General features: G+C 52.9%; 1 protein-coding gene across 1 annotated transcript in view; it reads right to left on the reverse strand.

The window, feature by feature from the left end:
• LOC311102026 (ventricular zone-expressed PH domain-containing protein-like) overlaps positions 1 to 14,087 on the reverse strand; it is a gene marked incomplete at its 5' end in the record, with an annotated part of 116,908 nt that extends 102,821 nt beyond the window's left edge. The window contains 2 exons of the mRNA XM_084143244.1: positions 13,775 to 13,801; positions 13,851 to 14,087. Coding sequence (XP_083999370.1) covers positions 13,775 to 13,801; positions 13,851 to 14,087 — 264 coding nt within the window. The remainder of the gene's footprint in view (positions 1 to 13,774; positions 13,802 to 13,850) is intronic.
• Between the last annotated feature and the right edge of the window lie 531 nt (positions 14,088 to 14,618).

Below are 14,618 nucleotides of genomic sequence, written 5' to 3' on the forward strand. Positions count from 1 at the left end.
GACTAGCAAGGTGACACCAATGGGTGCTTCCTACGTGCTAACGTGCTAAAAGTCCAACCTCAAAACATAAATGGAAAAACCAAAACCTGTAACACTAATACCAATGACAAATGCACTTCAAATTGTCAATATGGGCATTTTATATTGTACAGTTCTCAAAGACAACATTAACATAACAAATACAAGAGAAGAGCTAAATCAACTAGCTAGCTAGCTAGTTACCTTGCCCCGTTTTGGCTGACTCTCTAAAGGGTCTATCAGAGTATCAAACGTGTACGCATGCGCACAGCAGTGTTCTAGAACATTGGACAGTTGGCATTCATACTTTCAGAATTCTCAGCACATCTCAAGCAATTTCTCCAACTGTCACCACATTCAAATGAATAGAGGATGCGTACTGGGAGGTTGGTTGAGAATTGTGGGATGGTGCGCGTTCGGGCTGTGCGTCCCCTGCGGATGGCGGTATCAGAGTTGCGTACCTATGTCACAATGGGACGCCGGACTATCGCGTCTCAGCGTCTGTGGACTCTGATTTATGCTTAACGCGTTACTCGGCTTGTTATCAAAAGTTCATTTCACAGACTCATCAAATCTGAAAAAAACTCTAAAATTGAAAAATTATAATGACAAACTTTAAAGCGAATTGTATACAGTTTCTTACCTTAATATTGTTGCCATGATCTTAATGACAAAGCTATCAAAGTTGTGAGAAACTTTTCACGTCCAGTGGAGGCCATTACTATGGCAATTCAAGATGGCGCTACCCGTACCTCTAATAAACCTTGTTCAATATCAAAATCCTAAAAATAGAGCTGTTTCTATGTTAAATGCACATGTTTAGTATTAGTGGATGGAATACATCTCTTTGCTTAGCTTTACTTCCTAAAGTGTTTCCATTTACCTTTAAGGCAAAAACTAAAGTAGGGACGTCGGTTAGGGTGGATGGGTTGGTGTATACTACAACCATCTAGCAAACCGAAGGTTGCGTGTTCGAATCTCATCACGGACAACTTTAGCTTATTAGCAACTTTGCAACTACTTGCTACTTTGTACCTACTTAGCATGTTAGCTAACCCTAACCTTAACACTTTAACCTAACTCCTAACCTTAACCCTAACTCCTAGCTTAGCTAACGTTAGCCATCTAGATAACGTTAGCAATAGCAACCTAGCCCCCTAGCTAATGTTAGCCACAACAAATTGGAATTAGTAACGTATACATTTTGCTAATTCGTAACATATTGTACGAATTGCAATTTGTTACATATTGTACGAATTGCAATTCGTAAAACATATTGTACAAAATGTAATTCGTAACATATCATACGAAATGGATGATGGACATCCACAAATTAATACATACCATATGAAACGTAACAATTCATACTATTTGGAGTGTCCCGGATTTATGTCTACAATGTTACATCTACCCCTGAGTCCAGGTTGCAGCAGAACGTTTAGAAAGAATGACTGGGTCACTTCCATAGATATAGAATAAAATGACTTCATGACTGGGTCACGTCTCCGGCAACCTAACCGATAGAATGAACGACCAGCCGGCTTGGGTAGCAACCCTACATTTGTGTCGGGACTATATACACTGCTCAAAAAAATAAAGGGAACACTAAAATAACACATCCTAGATCTGAATGAATGAAATAATCTTATTAAATACTTTTTTCTTTAATAATATAATATAATATGCCTTTTAGCAGACGCTTTTATCCAAAGCCACTTACAGTCATGCGTGCATACATTTTTGTGTATGAGTGGTCCCGGGGATCGAACCCACTACCTTGGCGTTACAAGCGCCGTGCTCTACCAGCTGAACATAGTTGAATGTGCTGACAACAAAATCACACAAAAATGATCAATGGAAATCAAATTTATCAACCCATGGAGGTCTGGATTTGGAGTCACCCTCAAAATTAAAGTGGAAAACCACACTACAGGCTGATCCAACTTTAATGTAATGTCCTTAAAACAAGTCAAAATGAGGCTCAGTAGTGTGTGTGGCCTCCACGTGCCTGTATGACCTCCCTACAACGCCTGGGCATGCTCCTGATGAGGTGGCGGATGGTCTCCTGAGGGATCTCCTCCCAGACCTGGACTAAAGCATCCGCCAACTCCTGGACAGTCTGTGGTGCAACGTGGCGTTGATGGATGGAGCGAGACATGATGTCCCAGATGTGCTCAATTGGATTCAGGTCTGGGGAACAGGCGGGCCAGTCCATAGCATCAATGCCTTCCTCTTGCAGGAACTGCTGACACACTCCAGCCACATGAGGTCTAGCATTGTCTTGCATTAGGAGGAACCCAGGGCCAACCGCACCAGCATATGGTCTCACAAGGGGTCTGAGGATCTCATCTCGGTACCTAATGGCAGTCAGGCTACCTCTGGCGAGCACATGGAGGGCTGTGCGGCCCCCCAAAAAAATGCCACCCCACACCATGACTGACCCACCGCCAAACCGGTCATGCTGGAGGAGGTTGCAGGCAGCAGAACGTTCTCCACAGCGTCTCCAGACTCTGTCACGTCTGTCACGTGCTCAGTGTGAACCTGCTTTCATCTGTGAAGAGCACAGGGCGCCAGTGGCGAATTTGCCAATCTTGGTGTTCTCTGGCAAATGCCAAACGTCCTGCACGGTGTTGGGCTGTAAGCACAACCCCCACCTGTGGACGTCGGGCCCTCATACCACCCTCATGGAGTCTGTTTCTGACCGTTTGAGCAGACACATGCACATTTGTGGCCTGCTGGAGGTCATTTTACAGGGCTCTGGCAGTGCTCCTCCTGCTCCTCCTTGCACAAAGACGGAGGTAGCAGTCCTGCTGCTGGGTTGTTGCCCTCCTACGGCCTCCTCCACATCTCCTGATGTACTGGCCTGTCTCCTGGTAGCGCCTCCATGCTCTGGACACTACGCTGACAGACACAGCAAACCTTCTTGCCACAGCTCGCATTGATGTGCCATCCTGGATGAGCTGCACTACCTGAGCCACTTGTGTGGGTTGTAGACTCCGTCTCCGTCTCACTAAAGTGAAAGCACCGCCAGCATTCAAAAGTGACCAAAACATCAGCCAGGAAGCATAGGAACTGAGAAGTGGTCTGTGTGTGTCTTCGAGGGCATGTCTGTGTGTGTGTGTGTGTGTGTGTGTGTGTGTGTGTTAGAGAGAGGTGGAGGGGGGGTTGTGTTATAGTTCATATGCTCTCGTGTGTGCTTCATGGTTAGAGTTGCGTAGGGAGTGGTATATATACACACACACGATCACACACACAGTCTTGTACAGCTAAACTTGTGGGGACACACAATTTAGTCCCAATCAAAATCCTATTTTCCCTAAACCTAAACCTAGCCCTAACCCGTACTCTTACCATTACCCTAACCTTAACCTTAACCTTAACCCCAACCTTAACCCAAAAACCTAACCTTAACCCTAACCCTAAAACTAACTCTAACACTTAACGTAATTCTAACACTAATTCTAACCTTAACCCTAAACCCCCTAGAAATAGCATTTGACCTCGTGGGGACTAACAAAATGTCCCCAGTTGGTCAAATGTTTGTTTGTTTACTATTCTTGTGGGGACTTCTGGTCCCCACAATAATAGTTAAACACGTCCACACACACCACATGCATGCACACACACACTGAGAGAAGATCTGATTGACTACAGACCCCCCTCAGCCCCCAGCTGTGCCCTGGATACCATATGTGAATTGATTGCCCCCCATTTATCCTCAGAGTTCTTACTGCTTGGTGACCTAAATTGGGATATGCTTAACACCCCGGCCATCCTACAATCCAAACTAGATTCCCTCAATCTCACACAAATTATCAACGAACCTACCAGGTACAACCCTAAATCCGTAAACATGGGTACCCTCATAGATATCATCCTGACTAACTTACCCTCTAAATACACCTCCGCTGTCTTCAACCAGGATCTCAGCGATCACTGCCTTATTGCCTGCGTCCGTAACGGGTCCGCGGTCAAACGACCACCCCTCATCACTGTCAAACGCTCCCTAAAACACTTTAGCGAGCAGGCCTTCCTAATTGACCTGGCCCAGGTATCCTGGATGGATATAAGCATTTTGCTACGGCTGGCCATGCTTTCCACCTGGCTAACACTACCCAGGCCACCAACTCTGCACCCTCCGCTGCAACTTGCCCATGCCCCCCCCCCCCCCCCGCTTCTCCTTCACACAAATTCAGACAGCTGATGTTCTGAAAGAGCTGCAAAATCTGGACCCCTACAAATCAGCTGGGCTAGACAATCTGGACCCTTTCTTTAAAAAACTAGCCACAGAAATTGTCGCAACCCCTATTACTAGCCTGTTCAACCTCTCTTTCGTAACGTCTGAGATCCCCAGAGATTGGAAAGCTGCCGCGGTCATCCCCCTCTTCAAAGGGGGTGACACTCTAGATCCAAACTGTTACAGACCTATATCCATCCTGCCCTGCCTTTCGAAAGTATTTGAAAGCCAAGTTAACAAACAGATCACCAACCATTTCGAATCCCACCGTACCTTCTCCGCTATGCAATCCTGTTTCCGAGCTGGTCATGGGTGCACTTCAGCCACGCTCAAGGTCCTAAACGATATTATAACCGCGATCGATAATAGACAGTACTGTGCAGCCGTCTTCATCGACCTGGCCAAGGCTTTCGACTCTGTCAACCACCGCATTCTTATTGGCAGACTAAATAGCCTTGGTTTCTCAAATGACTGCCTCGCCTGGTTCACCAACTACTTCTCAGATAGAGTTCAATGTGTGAAATCTGAGGGCCTGTTGTCTGGACCTATGGCAGTCTCTATGGGGGTGCCACAGGGTTCAATTCTTGGGCTGACTCTTTTCTCCGTGTATATCAATGATGTTGCTCTTGCTGCTGGTGACTCTCAGATCCACCTCTACGCAGACGACACCATTTTGTATACATCTGGCCCTTCATTGGACACTGTGTTAACAAACCTCCAAACGAGCTTCAATGCCATACAACACTCCTTCAGTAGCCTCCAACTGCTCTTAAACACTAGTAAAACTAAATGCATGCTCTTCAATCGAACGCTGCTGGCACCCGCCTACCCGACTAGAATCACCACTCTCGACGGGTCTGACCTAGAGTATGTGGACAACTACAAATACCTAGGTGTCTGGTTAGACTGTAAACTCTCCTTCCAGACTCACATTAAGAATCTCCAATCCAAAGTTAAATCTAGAATCGGCTTCCTATTTCGCAACAAAGCCTCCTTCACTCATGCTGCCAAACATGCCCTCGTAAAACTGACTATCCTACCGATCCTTGACTTCGGCGATGTCATTTACTAAATAGCCTCCAACACTCTACTCAGCAAATTGGATGTAGTCTATCACAGTGCCATCCGTTTTGTCTCCAAAGCCCCATACACTACCCACCACTGTGACCTGTACGCTCTTGTTGGCTGGTCCTCACTACATGTTCGTCATCAAACCCACTGGCTCCAGGCCATCTATAAATCACTGCTAGGCAAATCCCCGCCTTATCTTAGCTCATTGGTCACCATAGCAGCACCCACCCGTAGTCTGCGCTCCAGCAGGTATATCTCACTGGTCATTCCCAAAGCCAACACCTCCTTTGGCCGCCATTCCTTCCAGTTCTCTGCTGCCAATGACTGGAACGAATGGCAAAAATCTCTGAAGCTGGAGACTCTTATCTCCCTCACTAACTTTAAGCATCAGTTGTCTGAGCACCTTACCGATCACTGCACATGTACACAGCCCATCTGAAATTAGCCCACCGAACTACCTCATCCCTATATTGTTATTTATTTTGCTCTTTTGCACCCCAGTATCTCTATTTGCACATAATCTCTTGCACATCTAGCATTCCAGTGTTAATACTAATTATAATTATTTTGCACTATAGCCTATTTATTGCCTTACCTCCATAACTTGCTACATTTGCACACACTGTATATATATTTTCTGTTGTATTTTATGCCTTTATTTTTTTTTTACCCCATATGTAACTCTGTGTTGTTGTTTTTATCGCACTGCTTTGCTTTATCTTGGCCAGGTCGCAGTTGTAAATGAGAACTTGTTCTCAACTGGCTTACCTGGTTAAATAAAGGTGAAATAAAAAAAATAAAAAATTGAAGCGTGGTTTGTATCTTCCAGAGCTCAGAGCAGAAAGACAGAAGAGCTGGTGAACCAACAGACACACACCCAGAGGGAGCAGAGAGACAGACTTCTCAGGTAGGTAACATCTGAGTCAAAGCCCAGAAAGGAACAGGAGAGGAGAGGAGAAGAGAAGGGGAATGTCCGCAACAGCAGTAAGTCTCATGTGAGTCTCCCCTCCTCTCCTCTCCACCCCTCCCCTACCCTCCCCTCCCCTCCTCTCCTCTCCACCCCTCCCCTCCCCTCCCCTCCCCTCCCCTCCCCTCCCCTCCCCTCCTCTCCTCTCCAACCCCTCCCCTCCCCCTCCACCCCTCCCCTCCCCTCCCCTCCCCTCCCCTCCCCTCCCCTCCCCTCCCCTCCTCTCCTCTCCTCCCCTCCCTCCCCTACCCTCCTCTCCTCTCCACCCCTCCCCTCCCCTCCCCTCCCCTCCTCTCCTCTCCACCCCTCTCCACCCCTCCCCTCCCCTCCCCTCCCCTCCCCTCCCCTCCTCTCCTCTCCACCCCTCCCCTCCCCTCTCCTCCCCTCCCCTCCCCTACCCTCCTCTCCTCTCCACCCCTCCCCTACCCTCCCCTCCCCTCCTCTCCTCTCCACCCCTCCCCTCCCCTCCCCTCCCCTCCCCTCCCCTCTCCACCCCTCCCCTCCCCTCCCCTCCTCTCCTCCCACCCCTCCCCTCCCCTCCCCTCCCCTCCCCTCCCCTCCCCTCCCCTCCTCTCCTCTCCACCCCTCCCCTCCCCTCCCCTCCTCTCCTCTCCACCCCTCTCCACCCCTCCCCTCCCCTCCCCTCCCCTCCCCTCCCCTCCTCTCCTCTCCACCCCACCCCACCCCTCCCCTCCCCTCCCCTCCCCTCCCCTCTCCACCCCTCCCCTCCCCTCTCCACCCCTCCCCTCCCCTCCTCTCCTCTCCACCCCTCCCCTCCCCTCCCCTCTCCACCCCTCCCCTCCCCTCCCCTCCCCTCCCCTCCCCTCCCCTCCCCTCCCCTCCCCTCCCCTCCTCTCCTCTCCACCCCTCTCCACCCCTCCCCTCCCCTCCCCTCCCCTCCCCTCCTCTCCTCTCCACCCCTCCCCTCCCCTCCCCTCCCCTCCCCTCCCCTCCCCTCCCACCCCTCCTTTCCCCTCCCTTCCCCTCCCCTCCCCTCCCCTCCCCTCCTCTCCTCTCCACCCCTCCCCTCCCCTCCCCTCCCCTCCCCTCCCCTCCCCTCCCCTCCCCTCCTCTCCTCTCCACCCTCCCCTACCCTCCTCTCCTCTCCACCCCTCCCCTCCCCTCCCCTCCCCTCCCCTCCCCTCCCCTCCTCTCCACCCCTCCCCTCCCCTCCCCTCCCCTCCCCTCCCCTCCCCTCCGCTCCCCTCTCCACCCCTCCCCTCCCCTCCCCTCCCCTCCCCTCCCCTCCTCTCCCTCTCCACCCCTCCCCTCCCCTCCCCTCCTCTCCTCTCCACCCCTCTCCACCCCTCCCCTCCCCTCCCCTCCCCTCCCCTCCCCTCCTCTCCTCTCCACCCCTCCCCTCCCCTCCCCTCCCCTCTCCACCCCTCCCCTCCCCTCCCCTCCCCTCCCCTCCCCTCCCCTCCCCTCCCCTCCTCTCCTCTCCTCCCCTCCCCTCCCCTCCCCTCCCCTACCCTCCTCCTCTCCTCTCCTCTCCACCCCTCCCCTCCCCTCCCCTCCTCTCCTCTCCACCCCTCTCCACCCCTCCCCTCCCCTCCCCTCCCCTCCTCTCCACCCCTCCCCTCCCCTCTCCTCCCCTCCCCTCCCCTACCCTCCTCTCCTCTCCACCCCTCCCCTACCCTCCCCTCCCCTCCCCTCCTCTCCTCTCCACCCCTCCCCTCCCCTCCCCTCCCCTCCCCTCCCCTCCCCTCCCCTCCCCTCTCCACCCCTCCCCTCCCCTCCCCTCCCCTCCTCTCCACCCCTCCCCTCCCCTCCCCTCCCCTCCCCTCCCCTCCCCTCCACCCCTCTCCACCCCTCCCCTCCCCTCCCCTCCCCTCCACCCCTCTCCACCCCTCTCCACCCCTCCCCTCCCCTCCACCCCTCTCCACCCCTCCCCTCCCCTCCCCTCCCCTCCCCTCCACCCCTCTCCACCCCTCCCCTCCCCTCCCCTCCCCTCCCCTCCCCTCCCCTCCCCTCCTCTCCTCTCCACCCCTCCCCTCCCCTCCCCTCCTCTCCTCTCCACCCCTCTCCACCCCTCTCCACCCCTCCCCTCCCCTCCACCCCTCTCCACCCCTCCCCTCCCCTCCCCTCCCCTCCCCTCCCCTCCCCTCCCCTCCCCTCCCCTCCCCTCCACCCCTCTCCACCCCTCCCCTCCCCTCCCCTCCCCTCCCCTCCCCTCCCCTCCCCTCCCCTCCCCTCCACCCCTCTCCACCCCTCCCCTCTCCTCTCCACCCCTCCCCTCCCCTCCCCTCCCCTCCTCTCCTCTCCACCCCTCTCCACCCCTCCCCTCCCCTCCCCTCCCCTCCTCTCCTCTCCACCCCTCCCCTCCCCTCCCCTCCCCTCCCCTCCCCTCCCCTCCCCTCCCCTCCCCTCCCCTCCTCTCCTCTCCTCTCCACCCCTCCCCTCCCCTCCCCTCCCCTCCCCTCCCCTCCTCTCCTCTCCACCCCTCTCCACCCCTCCCCTCCCCTCCCCTCCCCTCCCCTCCCCTCCCCTCCCCTCCCCTCCTCTCCTCTCCACCCCTCCCCTCCCCTACCCTCCTCTCCTCTCCACCCCTCCCCTCCCCTCCCCTCCTCTCCTCTCCACCCCTCCCCTCCCCTCCCCTCCCCTCCTCTCCTCTCCACCCCTCTCCACCCCTCCCCTCCCCTCCCCTCCCCTCCCCTCCCCTCCCCTCCCCTCCCCTCCTCTCCTCTCCTCTCCACCCCACCCCTCCCCTCCCCTCCCCTCCCCTCTCCACCCCTCCCCTCCCCTCCCCTCCTCTCCTCTCCACCCCTCCCCTCCCCTCTCCACCCCTCCCCTCCCCTCCCCTCCCCTCCCCTCCTCTCCTCTCCACCCCTCCCCTCCCCTCCCCTCCCCTCCCCTCCCCTCCCCTCCCCTCCCCTCCTCTCCTCTCCACCCCTCCCCTCCCCTCCCCTCCCCTCCCCTCCCCTCCCCTCCCCTCCCCTCCCCTCCCCTCCCCTCCCCTCCTCTCCTCTCCTCTCCACCCCTCCCCTCCCCTCCCCTCCCCTCCTCTCCTCTCCACCCCTCTCCACCCCTCTCCTCCCCTCCCCTCCCCTCCCCTCCCCTCCCCTCCCCTCCCCTCCCCTCCTCTCCTCTCCACCCCTCCCCTCCCCTACCCTCCTCTCCTCTCCACCCCTCCCCTCCCCTCCCCTCCCCTCCCCTCCCCTCCCCTCCCCTCCCCTCCCCTCCTCTCCTCCCCTCTCCACCCCTCCCCTCCCCTCTCCACCCCTCCCCTCCCCTCCCCTCCTCTCCTCTCCTCTCCACCCCTCCCCTCCCCTCCCCTCTCCACCCCTCCCCTCCCCTCCCCTCCCCTCCCCTCCCCTCCCCTCCCCTCCCCTCCCCTCCCCTCCTCTCCTCCCCTCCCCTCCCCTCCCCTCCCCTACCCTCCTCTCCTCTCCTCTCCACCCCTCCCCTCCCCTCCCCTCCCCTCCCCTCCTCTCCTCTCCACCCCTCTCCACCCCTCCCCTCAACGCTGATTACCTATTATTTTTTTATTTTTTTATCAAGGTGCCAAATGCTCGCTGGCTTCCCTTGCATTCAATGCTACTGGCGGCAACAATGTCAAACTCTTTATTACCAGACAGCATCAGATAGATGGCCTACACATACAGAGACAGAGGGCCGCTGTTTCGCTCGCTCAGATGCTTTCTCTGGTGAGATACAATCAGCCTCTTGCGAATCGAAGGAAAACTCAGAAACACATAGACGAAAGATACATTATTTTTTCTTTTTTAAATATTTTTTCTTGGTAAATTTTTTGGGAAGCCTGGCTTCCCTTGGCATCAATGAATACACGCCACTGAGTCCCAGATGTATTGATGAGATATGCTGATGCCGATGCTGCAACGGCAGTGATAAGACTACTTCCCTGTGGAACTCCCGTGTTGCCCTGTCTCCGTGTGTTGCCCTGTCTCCGTGTGTTGCCCTGTCTCCGTGTGTTTGTCCTGTCTCCGTGTGTTGCCCTGTCTCCGTGTGTTGCCCTGTCTCTGTGTGTTGCCCTGTCCCCGTGTGTTGCCCTGTCTCTGTGTGTTGCCCTGTCCCCGTGTGTTGCCCTGTCCCCGTGTGTTGTCCTGTCCCCGTGTGTTGTCCTGTCTCCGTGTGTTGCCCTGTCTCTGTGTGTTGCCCTGTCTCTGTGTGTTTCCCTGTCTCCGTGTGTTGCCCTGTCTCCGTGTGTTGCCCTGTCTCCGTGTGTTGCCCTGTCTCCATGGCGCTTTCTCGACTGGGTAATATTAGCGGGGAGAAACCAGGGATGGAATTTTATTTTCTCACTCTTTTGTATTATACATTGAACAAAACTATAAACGCAACATGCAACAATTTCAAAGATTTTACTGAGTTACAGTTCATATAAGGAAATCAGTCAATTGAAATCAATTCATTATGCCCTAATCTATGGATTTCACATGACTGGGAATACAGGTATGCATCTGTTGGTCACAGATACCTTAAAAAAGAAGTAGGGGCGTGGATCATAAAACCAGTCAGTATCTGGTGTGACCACCATTTGCCTCATGCAGCGCGACACATCTCATTCGCATACTGTTGATCAGGCTGTTGATTGTAGCCTGTGGAATGTTGTCCCACTCCTCTTCAATGGCTGTGCGAAGTTGCTGGATATTGGCAGGAATTGGAACACGCTGTCGTACATGTCGATCCAGAGCATCCCAAACATGCTCAATGGGTGACATGTCTGGTGAGTATGCCTATCAAGACAGCGATTACTCACCTCGTATTGGACGAAGATTCTTTCTTCAACGAGTTGGACGCAAAGGATATTCTACAGACACCCGACATGGCCCAAATCCCTGTCATTCGCATGAGAAAGAGACTGAGATATCGTGGACGTAGGTCAGGGTGCCTTGTAAGGATCCGACGGCGAGCGAGTAAACTGCCTCTTCCATCAATCCTATTAGCCAACGTACAATCATTTGAAAATAAATTGGACGACCTAAGATCAAGGTTATCATTAAAAACTGTAATATCTTTTGTTTCACTGAGTCGTGGCTGAACGACGACATTACATTTACATTTTAGTCATTTAGCAGACGCTCTTATCCAGAGCGACTTACAGTTAGTGAGTGCATACATTATTATTTTCTATTTTATACTGGCCCCCCATGGGAAACGAACCCACAACCTTGGCGTTGCAAACGCCATGCTCTACCAACTGAGCCAAATCCCTGCCGGCCATTCCCTCCCCTACCCTGGACGACTTGTGCGCCGCCCCATGGGTCTCCCGGTCGCGGCCGGCTACGACAGAGCCTGGATTCGAACCAGGATCTCTAGTGGCACAGCTAGCACTGCGATGCAGTGCCTTAGACCACTGCGCCACTCGGGAGTTGGATAGCATACAGCTGGCGGGATATACGCTACATCGGCAGGATGGAATGGCTGACTCCGGTAAGACAAGGGGTGGCGGTCTGTGTATATTTGTGAACAACAGCTGGTGCATAAAATCTAATACTAAGGAAGTCTTGAGGTTTTGCTCGCCTGAGGTAGAGTATCTCATGATAAGCTGTAGACCACACTATTTACCAAGAGAGTTTTCATCTATATTTTTTGTAGCTGTCTGTTTACCACCACAAACCGACACTGGCACTAAGATTGCACTCAATGAGCTGTATAAGGCCATAAGCAAACAGGAAAACGCTCATCCAGAGGCAGTGCTCCTAGTGGCCGGAGACTTTAATGCAGGGAAACTTAAATCCGTTCTACCTCATTTCTACCAGCATGTTAAATGTGCAACCAGATGGAAACAAAACTCTAGACCACCTTTACTCCACACACAGAGACACGTACAAAGCTCTCCCTCATCCTCCATTTGACAAATCTGAACATAACTCTATTCTCCTGATTCCTGTTTATAACCAAAAACTAAAGCAGGAAGCACCAGTGACTCGGTTAATATCAAATCAAATCAAATCAAAATGTATTTGCCACATGTGCCGAATACAACAAGTGTAGACATTACAGTGAAATGCCCTTAACCAACAATGCAGTTTAAAAAAAAATAAGAGAACAGTCTATGACTAGGGTGGCTGGAGTCTTTGATCATTTTTAGGGCCTTCCTCTGACACCGCCTGGTATAGAGGTCCTGGATGGCAGGAAGCTTGGCCCCAGTGATGTACTGGGCCATACGCACTACCCTCTGTAGTGCCTTGTGGTCGGTGGCCGAGCAGTTGCCATACCAGGCGGTGATGCAACCAGTCAGGATGCTCTCGATGGTGCAGCTGTAGAAGGAAGTGGTCAGCTGACGCAGATGCTAAGCTACAGGAATGTTTTGCTAGCACAGACTGGAATATGTTCCGGGATCTTCCGATAGCATTGAGGAGTACACCACATCAGTCACTGGCTTCATCAATAAGTGCATCAATGACATCGTCCCCACAGTGACCGTACGTACATACCCCAACCAGAAGCCATGGATTAAAGGCAACATCCGCACTGAGCTAAAGGGTAGAGCTGCTGCTTTCAAGGAGCGGGACTCTAACCCGGACGCTTATAAGAAATCCTGCTATGTGCTCCGCCGAACCATCAAACAGGCAAAGAGTCAATACAGGACTAAGATTGAATCATACTACACCGGCTCCGACGCTCGTCGGATGTGGCAGGGCTTGCAAACTATTACAGACTACAAAGGGAAGCACAGCCGCGAGCTGCCCAGTGACACAAGCCTACCAGACGAGCTAAATCACTTCTATGCTCACTTCGAGGCAAGCAACACTGAAGCATGCATGAGGGAATCAGCTGTTCCGGATGACAATGTGATCACGCTCTCCGTAGCCGATGTGAGTAAGACTTTTAAGCAGGTCAACATTCACAAGGCCGCAGGGCCAGACGGATTACCAGGACGTGTACTCCGAGCATGTGCTGACCAACTGGCAAGTGTCTTCACAGACATTTTCAACATGTCCCTGACTGAGTCTGTAGTACCAACAAGTTTCAAGCAGACCACCATAGTCCCTGTGCCCAAGAACACTAAGATAACCTGCCTAAATGACTACCGAGCACAAGGTGCACCTGTGTAATGATCATGCTGTTTAATCAGCTTCTTGATATGCCACACCTGTCAGATGGATGGATTATCTTGGCAAAGGAGAAATGCTCATTTGTGCACAACATTTGAGAGAAATTAGCTTTTTGTGCATATGGAACATTTCTGGGATCTTTTATTTCAGCTCATGAAACAAGGGACCAACACTTTACATGTTATGTTTATATTTTTGTTCATTGTATGTTATGCTCAATTTTATTTTCTATTTTATTACACTGAATATTCAAATTACTTTATTATTCTACTGTTGTTGCAATGTGGAGAGATGAACCTACACCATTTAATTGTACATGTATACCACATGTACTGTATGCATCCTGTGCATACAACAAATAAACTTGTCAAATGTGATTTGATTTGATTCGAAGGGATTTCTGTCCGACGTGGTGTCATGATATATGTTCTTATCTAGGGAAAACAGGTGTTTCCTCACCTGGCTGCTCTGTTCCTCCCGCCGGGGCTGGGAGGGGAGAGGGGGGAGAGGGGGGAGAGAGGAAGGGGGAAATCACTTCCCCATCCATGAAGGAAGATGGGAACTCCCTGAGCAGGTAGTCTCCATGACGGGTGTAGATGAGTTGGGAACACCCTGAGCAAGTAGTCTCCATGACAGGGTGTAGATGAGATGGGAACTCCCTGAGCAGGTAGTCTCCATGACAGGGTGTAGATGAGATGGGAACTCCCTGAGCAGGTAGTCTCCATGACAGGGTGTAGATGAGATGAGAACTCCCTGAGCAGGTAGTCTCCATGACAGGGTGTAGATGAGATGGGAACTCCCTGAGCAGGTAGTCTCCATGACAGGGTGTAGATGAGATGAGAACTCCCTGAGCAGGTAGTCTCCATGACAGGGTGTAGATGAGATGAGAACTCCCTTAGCATGTAGTCTCCATGACAGGGTGTAGATGAGATGGGAACTCCCTTAGCAGGTTGTCTCCATGACAGGGTGTAGATGAGATGAGAACTCCCTTAGCAGGTAGTCTCCATGACAGGGTGTAGATGAGATGGGAACTCCCTTAGCAGGTAGTCTCCATGACAGGGTGTAGATGAGATGGGAACTCCCTGAGCAGGTAGTCTCCATGACAGGGTGTAGATGAGATGAGAACTCCCTTAGCAGGTAGTCTCCGTGACAGGGTGTAGATGAGATGGCAACTCTCTGAGCAGGTAGTCTCCGTGACAGGGTGTAGATGAGATGGGAACTCCCTGAGCAGGTAGTCTCCATGACAGGGTGTAGATGAGATGAGAACTCCCTGAGCAGGTAGTCTCCGTGACAGGGTGTAGAT

Source organism: Coregonus lavaretus (genome assembly GCF_964263955.1).
Source record: "Coregonus lavaretus genome assembly, chromosome: 26".
In the NCBI taxonomy this organism is placed as follows: domain Eukaryota; kingdom Metazoa; phylum Chordata; class Actinopteri; order Salmoniformes; family Salmonidae; genus Coregonus; species Coregonus lavaretus.